This window comes from Gigantopelta aegis, chromosome 4, assembly GCF_016097555.1.
Source record: "Gigantopelta aegis isolate Gae_Host chromosome 4, Gae_host_genome, whole genome shotgun sequence".
Lineage (NCBI taxonomy): Eukaryota > Metazoa > Mollusca > Gastropoda > Neomphalida > Peltospiridae > Gigantopelta > Gigantopelta aegis.
The window spans coordinates 96,291,769-96,304,066 of record NC_054702.1 but is presented as its reverse complement, the minus strand read 5'-3'; the positions used below and the strand labels follow the sequence as shown (position 1 = coordinate 96,304,066).

At 35.3% G+C, this 12,298-nt stretch overlaps 1 protein-coding gene across 3 annotated transcripts in view; it reads right to left on the bottom strand.

The window, feature by feature from the left end:
- The window catches only part of LOC121371486 (ninein-like protein), an 82,181-nt gene that overhangs the window by 12,711 nt on the left and 57,172 nt on the right, over positions 1 to 12,298 (bottom strand). For all 3 annotated transcript variants that reach the window (XM_041497413.1, XM_041497414.1, XM_041497415.1), the window contains 7 exons: positions 9,952 to 10,342; positions 8,081 to 8,271; positions 6,151 to 6,315; positions 4,214 to 4,690; positions 3,401 to 3,490; positions 2,357 to 2,425; positions 631 to 717 (listed from right to left, as the gene is read on the bottom strand). In XM_041497413.1, the coding sequence (XP_041353347.1) occupies positions 631 to 717; positions 2,357 to 2,425; positions 3,401 to 3,490; positions 4,214 to 4,690; positions 6,151 to 6,315; positions 8,081 to 8,271; positions 9,952 to 10,342 (1,470 nt within the window). The remainder of the gene's footprint in view (positions 1 to 630; positions 718 to 2,356; positions 2,426 to 3,400; positions 3,491 to 4,213; positions 4,691 to 6,150; positions 6,316 to 8,080; positions 8,272 to 9,951; positions 10,343 to 12,298) is intronic.

Below are 12,298 nucleotides of genomic sequence, written 5' to 3'. Positions count from 1 at the left end.
TCAGTACGATTCACACGTGAGTGTAATAATTTCTTTATTATCCACATTATCCAAAATATTATTTTTATGAATAACAAGCTAGGACCTTGTCAAAACGTTGAAAACGTAACTAAAAAGAGACGACGAAACGACTTCATTTTCTGAAATGACCCGTCATTTTTTATAAGCATTTACATTGAAAACACACATTAAGTTATGACGTCGCTTCACAAAATTCGTCGCTTCACAAAATTACGTTATCCGTGGTGCACGTGAAATCATTATAACATGTGGGTCATACTGATTATATTTCTCTGAATATCTTGAACTATATGGATAATAAACTAACTGTTCTGTCACCCAGCTTATTACATTTCTATAAAATCAAATGTCACCTGGTGTTGTGTTTGTAATGGATATTCTTATTTAAAACCTGATCACATTTCTTTCTTATCAAAATATCAATTAAAAATACCAGCACTTACTCCTTATCCAACTTAGGAAGTCAACACTTTATAAAAATTATGCCGATTACCAGAGTGCAATACAATTAAATGTAGCTAACACATGCTTCTTTTTAAATTTATCTTGAGCAACTCATTTTAATTATTTCGTAACTATTGAAATTAATAAAAAAATCTGACAAATTACCTTTTCTTTTTGGTGTTTCATAAGACCAGAGTCATTTAATTGTGTCTGCAGTGACTCGAGCTGGAGCTGAAGGTCATAGTTCTCCTCCTGGTGCATTCAAGATATAAAAATATCAAATATAGAAACCATCCTGATAATATATGAGAAAAATATCTACTAGTAATATACAGACTGTCCTCAAAACATTTGAGAAAACAAAGTATCAAATATATAGACCATCCTTAACTCATCTGAGATCAAGTATCAGATATAAAGATCATCCTTAAAACATTTGTGAAGATCATCAAGTGTCAGATAGACCATCTTTAAAACATTTGAGAAGATCAAGTATCAGATATAGACCATCTTTAAAACATTTGAGAAGATCAATGTCAGATATAGACCATCTTTAAAACATTTGAGAAGATCAAGTGTCAGATATAGACCATCTTTAAAACATTTGAGAAGATCAATATCAGATATAGACCATCTTTAAAACATTTGAGAAGATCAATGTCAGATATAGACCATCTTTAAAACATTTGGTTTTCTGGGAACCAACAGTAGTAGGTTGGTCAGTCAGTATTTGCTTTTAAAAAGTGTTAATATTATACACACAAAAAATATGTTTGAGGTAAGTTTAAACAGTCAGTTTAGACATCAAACAATTTGTTTTAAAGTGACAGACCCTAGTTTTAAAACATTTACAGCATATTTTACAATATTGGCCATTTTTTATAACAGAAATCTGTCAATACATGTACTTAGATTTTATGATTTAGAATATTCATTTCCATACAACCAAAGTGTTTCTAATACCACAATATTAATTTTTCATATTCTTAAAAACAGATATTTCTGAGAAATTATGGTTACTGAGACATGCTCTAGGCTTGTGTTTTAAGGGTATTTCTCGATTTCATCATCACCAACTCTTGTTTCACTCTAATGTAACTTTATCCCAATGTGTTACTAGTGTTTAGTGTTAATTATGGTTACTGTCACACTCTAGGCTTGTGTTTTAAGGGTATTTCTCGATTTCATCATCACCAACTCTTGTTTCACTCTATTGTAACTTTATCCCAATGTGTTACTAGTGTTTAGTGTTAATTATGGTTACTGAGACACGCTCTAGGCTTGTGTTTTAAGGGTATTTCTCGATTTCATCATCACCAACTCTTGTTTCACTCTAATGTAACTTTATCCCAATGTGTTACTAGTGTTTAGTGTCCATTTTCATGGGTTGAAACTAGGGTCTGCCACTTTAAGGTTGCTGATGTTTGACATGTTATAGAAGAAGGCAGGAAATATTTTATTTAATGACACACTCAACACATTTTATTTACGGTTATATGGTGTTGAACATATGGTTAAGGACCACACAGATATTGAGAGAGGAAACCTGCTGTCGCCACTTCATGGGCTACTCTTTCGATTAGCAGCAAGAGATCTTTTATATGCACCATCCCATAGACAGGATAGCACATACCACGGCCGTTGATGTACCAGTTGTGGTGCACTGGCTGGAGCGAGAAATAGCCCAATGGGCCCACCGACGGGGATCAATCCCAGACCAACCATGCATCAAGCGAATGCTGTACCACTGGGCTACATCCCGCCCGACATGTTACAGAAGAGAATCCAGCATTACAAAATCAAACAAAGTAGATATGCACCTTGTTTTAAACATACAGCTTATAAAATAAGAACGTTATAAATGTTAGTAGAAAAACACATACACACACACCTTCAGTTTAGACAAGTCAAGCTGGTTTTTCTGTAAGTCACACAGCTGAGTTTGGAGAATTCCATTTTTCTGTGAAAACAGATGTGGTTAATTCACACAGTGCACACACAAACATGAAGTGAAATACCTTGACGAAGTGAGAAGTGATCACTGGTTTTGTAAAGCACACAGAGTTCTAAAATAAAGATGTTGAAAATGTACGTAACTAATCAAAATACACCTTATGGTAGTACTAAACCAAATAACTTCGGGCTGGGTCAAACTTACATTCAAGGTGCACCGAACTTTTGAAAGAGAAGTGAACACCACAAGTCCTGTGATTGGTGATAAATATGAGTGTACTGGTGGTAAAAAAAAAAAAATGGTTTCATCTGGGCAAAACATGTATGCAATTTTATTTCATCTAGTACCACTGTGTCAAGTAGCCTTGTGCTTGAAACATGCATGGGGTACCTGTGAAAAAAAGTACTTGAATTTTGAGTGGAATGAGGGTAGTCATAGACGCTACCCGTTATCTCAGAAATGAGCAGCTTGACCCCCATTTTTTTCTGATTCACTTTAAGGGTGAGGGGTAGTAGTATCTATATCTGTGGCTTTTATGTCAATTGATATGCTGCAGGTGGGAGTTTTAGCCACAAATGTTACTATTGTTGTCTATGGGATCTGATTTGGTAGTATAGACCCTTATGCAACTCCCAGCCATACACATAATACTTGTCATTTAATAAGAGAAAACAGATAAACAGTCAAAAGTTGTTAATTAATAAAACAAAAAATCCTGTTATGTTTGAACAGCATTCTATGAGATAATGTTATGTTGATTATCACTAAATGTTTTAATTTGACAAATATATTTCTTCATAAATCCACTAATTCTGTTTAATTACTTTTGTTCTTGCATTTTGTTTGATAAAAAAAAACCCTACTAATTTTGTTAACTATTACTGAACAGAATGAACCAAACTGTTAACAACTTGGGTGGGGTTATCCAGCTTAAACTTTGTATGCGACTTGAACATTTTCATTTTTCTGACCAATACTAACCTGTTCCATATTCCTTGAAAGCTCTTCCATTTGTTGTAGTGTTTGCTGCAGTCTGCATTTTAAACGTTCATTATCAGCCAGCAAGCTTTGCTGGAAAAAGCATATCCAAAACAGATAGTATTCAATGACATGTACACAGTTTATGAAACCAGTTTTTAGTCTGTTTTGTTTTCCAAGCAAGAGCATAATCCAATATGTTTCTGGTATTTTTTAGTAATGCTTTTTTGTTTTGTTTTTTTGGGGGGTGGGTGGGATGGTTAAATGGCTGTAACAGTATTTAAAAAGCATAGGTTGGTCTATTCATTAACACAAAATTTTAAAAATGGATTGGTTAGAATGCATTAGTGATATCTGGAAGTAAAAAGATAATTACATTACAGCTGGGGAAATGTAAGTTTGGATGAAAAATATTTAAGATTCAGTCATATTACAGTTCAAATTGAAGTTGGTTTTGTTTAATGGCACCACTAGAGCACACTGATTTATTAATCATCAGCTATTGGATGCTAAATTTTTTGTAATTTTTAGCCTTAGAGAAGAAACCTGCTACATGTTTTCATTAGTATGCATTGTCCCACAAACAGCATAACACACACCATGGCCTTTGATATACCAGTCGTGGTGCACTGGCTGAAATGAGAAATAGCCCAATGGACCCATCAACACAGATCGATCCCAGACCATGTGCTTTACCACTGGGCTACATCCCACCTCAAAACTAGATCAGTTTATCATATTAAAAAGTGTCTGAATCATTTCATGTTTAGAGTGTTGTCTCTAATACACTCAATTTCAATTTAAACACAAACTCACCTGTTCAAAAGGCGTAGAATGTGGTTTTTCTGATTTCAACCAATTTATTTCACTTTGCATTTCAGTTTTTTCTTCTTCAAACACCTTTTTCTCGGACACAAATTCTTCGATTTCAGTCTGCAAGTCTGTCCTACACTGTATTAATATTTCTTTTTCTGACATCAAGTTGTCTATTTCACACTGCATGTCTCTTTTACACTGCTCCAATTCGTCCTTCTCTGAAACAAGTTTGTCTAGTTCATTCTGCATGTCTGTCCTGCACTGTACTAATTCTTCCTTCTCTGAAACTAATTTGTCCATTTTAAGCTGCATGTCAGTTCTACACTTTAGAAATTCCTCCCTCTCCAATACTAAGCTGTCTATTTCTCGTTCCATGTCACAGTTACACTTTTCTAGCTGCTCTTTCTCTAAAAGTAGCTCATCTGTTGGGCTCAGTAAAAGTGTGTCATTCTTACATGATTCAGCCTCTATTTCCAACTGAAATAAACATTACATGATAATGCAAAGTTGACAAAAATAGTTTGAAGAGTTTCACTGCAAAACGCGATAAACGCCATATTAAAAACCATTGTGCAAACGCCACTCAGACACTGTTCACACATAAACAAACACAAAGTTCAAATTCAGTTTTCAGCAAACCGCGATACAATTGTCTGAGGATATAACGCAGTTGCAGAGAAACTGACGTAGTGTTTATGGTGGTTTGGAATAAAATGTTTTTAGGATTGGGTGTGTGCCTTTATCGCATTTTGCAATGAAACTCTTCATTTGTAGTTTAACTTCTGTTTTTTTCAACATGGATATTGATTGTTTCAACCAAAATGAAATTCCATTCAATTGCCAAGTAAAACCTATAAATGTTCACTATGTAATACCTAAGGCATAATTATTAACAATGTTAATACTCATTAAAGCTCATTTAGAGACTAACTTTGTACAGATGAGTTGTTAATATAGATCAAACCTGCTCAGAGCCACATTCATAAAACAACTGCCTAATATACAGTGGAACCTTGTTAATCCGGACAGTGTTTTCTCCTAAAAGTGTTCACATTAACAGAAGTGAACTCCTAGTATTGAATCGTACCTGAAGAGTTATTTCCCTTCAATGACAAACCAATAAAAGGTTTAAGAAAAATGTACACTTTTACAAATGACAAATATACGTAAATACAAATTAACCTGTATGTATTAAAGCAGAAGGAATGAAAATTACCATGGACATAAACAAGAATTCCACAGAATTAAATTTCTTGCCTACCATAAAAGGTCTTGGCGCTCTGTGCAACTATAAACCAAGTTTTAATGACATGTAGTTTGTAAGAAACTGATCTAAAGGTGAAACTTTAATGTTACCTTCAATGCAAAAGTTGACACCATCACCGCCATCAAAGTAATAAATGTATCTTGACTTTTTACTTTCTAAAGGCGAGACACAAATAGGGGAACACTTTGTAGGATTTTGAAAAGTATAGGGATACTGTAAACACTAAAACATGGAATGAAGTGTCTTAATATACACAGAGATTATTATACAAGCGTGTATGTCGTACTTATTTTACAAAACGAGTGTCAGGATTTTGGTATTGCCCGAGCGAGAGTGAAGGTAATACAAGAATCCTGACACGAGTTTCGTAAAATCAGCACAACTCACACGCGAGTGTAATATTTTCTTTATTATCCATTTATTAGTGTTTCAGCCACAACTAGAAAGAGACAGTCTGAACTAGGACAGGAGAAGCAACGTCATGTTATGACGTCACTTCCCAAAATTACATCATTACACTTGTTATTACATATGTGCTTCATATGATTATTATTAACTCGGTTATGTTGAACCATATGGATGGTAACAGTCTTTTCACTCTTTAAGTAGCTGCTTAACATAGGTTTTACTGGAGATCATCACAAGTAAAGGACATAATAAATACACTTACTTGCTGCCTCTGGGAATCTATTTCTGACAGTTTCTCTCTCAGCTCAATAATAGTTTTATCTTTGTTCTCTATAACAGATTTCAGTTCCGATATCTCAGCCTGAAGAACTTCAATCTTGCGTTCTAGTTGACGGTTTTCCTCTTCAAATGCATTTTGCAGCTCATCCTACAAGAACAAAGAAACATTGTTTAATTTTTCTTGCACCTATGCAAACAAACAAAAAACACAACGCAAAAAAGCAACTTTTGTTCATCTATACTTCAAAATTATTTAAAACTGCAACTATTTGGTATTAAAAAATTGTATTGTCTTAAAAATTGCAAAAAGATTCAATATATAGTTAAACCATTTGAAACTGTACTGTACACAGTGTTACTTAAAATAATTTCTGGACAGTATACATGTATAATGTGGTCCCAACTGTTAGCAATTGCAGCTATGTATTTAATATTTATATATTTAACTTGATAAAAATTTACCACAATATAATTTGTAGACATTCTTAGCAATGTATTTAATATTATGTTCAGTTGAACCCATTTATCTGGACAGTATGGTTTTCCTAAAACTGACCAGATAAACAAATTTCCGTACTATTGAATCATGTTATGAATTTGTTTTTATGAAAATGTCTGTGTGTAAATGTTTTAACTCATACAATATATGCTACTTTTCAACCTTCTGACATCGAAATATAAAAAAGATTGAGCACCATATATAGCAACAATTTAATCATGCCATATGAATTTATAGACCAATTTCTTGCTAGTACGAAAGGAATACATTTTTTCAAAGCATTTTTTTTAGCTTCCCATTATTGTTTATTGCTTGTTTGACAGGATAGATAATGCTGTGGTCACTTTGTGAGGTCAAAAATGTACTGAAAATAACCACTGGGTCTAACTTTACATTAATCCATAATAATGGGGTAGTTTTAATACTGGAGTGTATTATTTTTTTCATTCAGTAATAAGGAAATATTCCAGGCTAGGGATTTTTGAAACTATCTTAGCACTATGAAATTGTAAAACCATCGTAGGCTACGATGTCACTATAGCACACGCCATAATGACGTCATAGCATACAATGGTTTTACAATTTCGTAGCACTAAGATAGCTTCCCTGACTTTAATATATGTCTTAAAACTGGGAGGATGGAGAGGTCATTAGGTGAGGTTTCACTGTATTTAACAAACTTAACTCACCATTCAACACAGTCATTTTGTATTTATAAGTAATGCATGACTATGACTTGCATCAGAGGAAAAAAAAAAAAGAAAAAAAAAAATTATATCCAGTTAACCATGAGATAATGAGGGATTTATTCATTCCCATACCAACTCCAACCTAAAACGAGTCAGCAAGCAGTGACCTCACATGGGGATGATACCCAGCAGACACTTCAGGTTCCATGTAGCCCAGGTACAGGAGATATAATAATAATAATATTATAACACCAAGATAGCTCAAATGACAGCAGACAGCCCTGTGAAGTATTCCATATCAAAAGGGAAATATAGCAGCTTCATTCGATAGATTTGTGGTGTATACAAAAAGTTTTTGTCTTTACGTTAATATAATGAAAAAATGTAGCGGGCTTCCTCTAAGACTCTGTCAGAATTACCAAATGTTTGTGGGCTAGCCTTGGGTCATCAAACAATTTTGCCAAATTATCTAGTAAACTTAAAAAAATTGCAGAAACCCAGTTATTTTCTAATATATTTATCAATTATTTCATGAAATTATTTGCGAACTGGCGAATTTGGCAAGTGCCAGAACTAGCCCTATGTTTGACATCCAATGAATGATGATGAATAAACCAATGTTCTCTTAGTGGTGTTGTAAAACATACAAACAAACTTTAAAACAGTTAAAAAGTTGGGGGGTCTTAGGGGAAGGTTGTTCTAAAATATTTTGTTAACATGTTTACCATGAGAGCTCTGCGTATCTGTTGAGTCAACTCCCGCTCAATGCTCTCGTGCTGCCTGGCAAGCTGTTCACTGTGTTGACTTCTTTCGGCATCAACACATGCTCTCAAGTCTCCCAGCTGTTCTCTCATTTGAGCTATCCGGTCTTCATAATTCTGCATTAACGCTGTGCGTTCTTTATCAAACTCGTCAACTAAAACATAAAACAAAAATCAAATAAAGAGTTTTGCAACATAAATAAAATATTAGATGTGATACAGAAATGACTGAATTAATTTACAACCTTAATCGAGCAAGTAATATTCAACATGAAAACAAAGAAGTGATTTTTGGAAAATGATATGTACATGCAATACTGGAAAACATAAATACTTATTGACATGAGTATTATTAAATACATTATTTACATTATGACACTACAAATTTGGTCTTAATTTGTGAACAGAAATAATGTTCAACAGTTGTGTTGGTATAAATTGCTCCTACTAACAGCAGGGCTTCTAGATTATGGTAGCCCCACTCCCATGGCTAGTGATATTCAATGTTGGGCTAGTACAGGGCTTCTAGATTATGGTAGCCCCACTCCCATGGCTAGTGATATTCAATGTTGGGTTAGTACAGGGCTTCTAGATTATGGTAGCCCCACTCCCATGGCTAGTGATATTCAATGTTGGGTTAGTACAGGGCTTCTAGATTATGGTAGCCCCACTCCCATGGCTAGTGATATTCAATGTTGGGCTAGTAAATAACTACTATTGCCATGCCCGATGGCTAGTGAAAAAAATAATTGCAGTTAAGTCAATTTTGTAAATATGAATATTGTGCCCCCACCCCAAACCCCCAATATTAATGTTTTTAAGCTCTATCTCTCCCTTTAGGTGACATATCTGATTATTACTACTATTATTTAGTAAATTCGATTAACTTAAAGTAAAGTTGGGCTAGTGAATTTTTAATTGTGGCAAGTAAATGTTTTAAATCTCTGATCCCACGGCTAGTGGAGTTTATAAAAATTCTAGAAGCCCTGAGCAGTAGTTAGTACTGGCCTTGGTGGTGTTGTGGTTAAGCCATCGGACATAAGGCTGGTAGGTACTGGGTTTGCCTCCCGGTACTGGTGGCTCCCACCCAGAGAGCGAGTTTAACGACCACTACAACAACTTCTCTCTCCCTAACTATTAACCCTCTCTCCTGGACAGACAGCCCAGATAGCTGAGGTGTGTGCCCAGAACAGTGTGCTTGAACCTTAATTGGATATAAACACATAAAATAACTATAAATGAAATGAAATAGCTGGTGGGAATTTCACTGTTAGTGTTAACATAGTTGGCAGAATGCTGGACTCTAGGACTGACTACTGAGAGTCTGAGGTTCAAATCCCCTCAGTGGAGGTTGATTTATCTGTTACACTAATGCAATGCAATCAATATTGAATTGCCAAGTAGCAAATCAAACAAAAAGTTTGTGTACACTTGATATTTTTGGATCAAGACCATTTCCATGATTATAAAATTTAAGTCTCCACAAAGTTTGGAGCCTTTAACATCACAGCAATGCCACAGAAACTGCATGTAGCAATTCATATAAAGTTTTAACTTTAAAATGTTTTATTAATGTTCACAGACACAGGTACTTTCTAGTTTCCTTTCCACTCTTTGACTTACCACAGATACATGTGGTCTGGACAGGAACAGTAACTAGCCGAAGAAAAAAAAGAGTCACAGTACAAAAAGAATCGTTGCACAGTTATAGAGGGTTTTCTCCAAGTGGACAAAAAGGGCATTTTTTAACTTTAAAAAGGCAATTTTTAAATTTGTCATGGCAACCCTCATTTGGTATAGCCCTCATTAACAAAAAGAAAAAATAACCCTCTTACCCAATTCTTGTTTCATTCTCTTAATCTCCTCATTGTGTCTATCACAAATGGCCGATCTCTCGTCGTCGAAGCTATTTTCCAACATGTTGGCTCTCTCCACTTCCAGAAGATCAGTGTGGCGCTGTTGTTTCAGCATGTTGGTCCTCTGAGACTCCAGACTATCTATGTCGTGCTGCAGCTGTCTCAACATGGCCATCCGCTCTACCTCCAACTCTTCCTGCTGTCTCTGAATGGCAGCCACCTTGGCCGAGTACTCACTCTCCAGTCTCAGCTGGAGCGCTTCCATCTCGTTACGCATGTTCACCTGGTGAACTGCAACAGCACTGTCGGTCTCCTCCTTCAAAAGAGTCAGGAAGTCTTCACGTAATTTTCCTCTCAGTGCATCAAAACCCTAAGATAAAAATATAAAGTCCAAACGTAACTCACAATCAGGACCCATATTCACAAAACATAGTAAGCCTAGTTTTATACGTAAACATAAATCTACAACTAAAGAGCTATTCACGAAACAACAAAAACGTAAATTATGTGTAAAGTTGGACGTAAATATAAGAGTGCCTCCGGTTACAACTAACGCTGCACGTAAGTCGTGTATATGTAATAAATCAAGCATGACCGCCGTTATTTACTATTACTTACGGAAACTGGCAGCATTTCCAACAATTGAAGCAGTTTGCGATGGCGAACACCCACAGATTGAACATATTTTTGTTGGTGATCGAACAGATGTTTTCGACTCGGCCAATTTCTCCTGAGTTATCTTTTCCTTTTTAACAAATGTCCTCAAGTTCGTACCAAAACGCGGATCCTCACCAATACCAAAATGCCATGGTTCGCCGTTCGCGATGTTATTGTTAGCAGACGACAAACGAAATTGTGTTTTGCGCATTTGTTATTTACCCGGTAGCCATCGTTTCTAATGGGGTTTTTTAATTATTTCTTCGGTGAGAGTGATAAATCGTAGATTTACGTCCAACTAAGTTACGTTTACATTTACGACCGTCTTTGAGAATAAGGTGCTTCTTGCACGTAAACGTAAATCTATGGCAGACGTAAGTGCTAGTCGTAGACGTAAATTTACACCTTTTTGTGAATATGGGTCCAGAATCTTTGTTTTCAGTTGATAGTTATCTGTAATTATCACCTGGGTTGTGAGCTAAGTTTTATCAGCTCGATTTCTATGCCTCATTGCTCATGTTCCACACATCAATAGTGGCCTGCGAAATACAGTCCATTGTTGTCAGAAATAAAAATTGACCTGCTAAAATAACAGGAGACAGATGTATGTATGATTATCTCATCTTCTATATAGTTGAAGTTCAGCTCATGATTCTCTTACATCTTATTTTATAATGCTCTAAAATACATCTCTGGTCCTAATTTTTCACTCACAGCTCCAAACCCTTCACTCACCTTGTGCTGTCTTATTTCCAGCAGGGCAGGATGTAGCCCAGTGGTAAAGCACTCACTTGATGTGTGGTCAGTCTAGGATCTTATATTCCCATCGGTGGGCCCATTCGGCTATTTCTTATCCCTGCCAGCGCACCAAGACTGGTATATCCTCTCTGTGGGATGGTGCATATAAATGATCCCTTTGCTACTTAATCTTTTTTAGCAGGTTTCCTCTTTAGGACTAAATGTCAAAATTACAAAAAATTTGACATCCAATAGCCAATGATTAATAAAACAATGTGCTCTAGTGGCGTCATTAAACAAAAACTTTTCTTTTCAGCTGGCCATATTTTTTCTTAGCAGGCCATATTCTCTATTGGTCTGCTTTTAAAAAAAAATAACAGCAGGCCATATTTTACTTCATATTTTGAGCCGACAATGTATATTTATTGCATTTTTAAACTGCCATAAAGTTTTACCTAATGTTGGTTGGCTGCTTATATGAACATTCTTGACTTCTTGCATTCAAAGAAAAACTTAAAACAATAAGCAATGACATGTTTGAAAGAATATCTTTAAAAGTAGCTTTTTAAACACATTGTTTTATATCCTCATAGTCCATTATCTGATTAACTCCTCATAGTCCATTATCTAAATGACTTACCCCATTCAACATATCCTCATAGTCCATTATCTGGATGACTTACCCCATTCAACATATCCTCATAGTCCATTATCTGATTTACTCCTCATAGTCCATTATCTAAATGAATTACCCCATTCAGCATATCCTCATAGTCCATTATCTGATTTACTCCTCATAGTCCATTATCTAAATGACTTACCCCATTTAACATATCCTCATAGTCCATTATCTGGATGACTTACCCCATTCAGCATATCCTCATAGTCCATTATTTGATTTACTCCTCATAGTCCATTATCTAAAGGACTT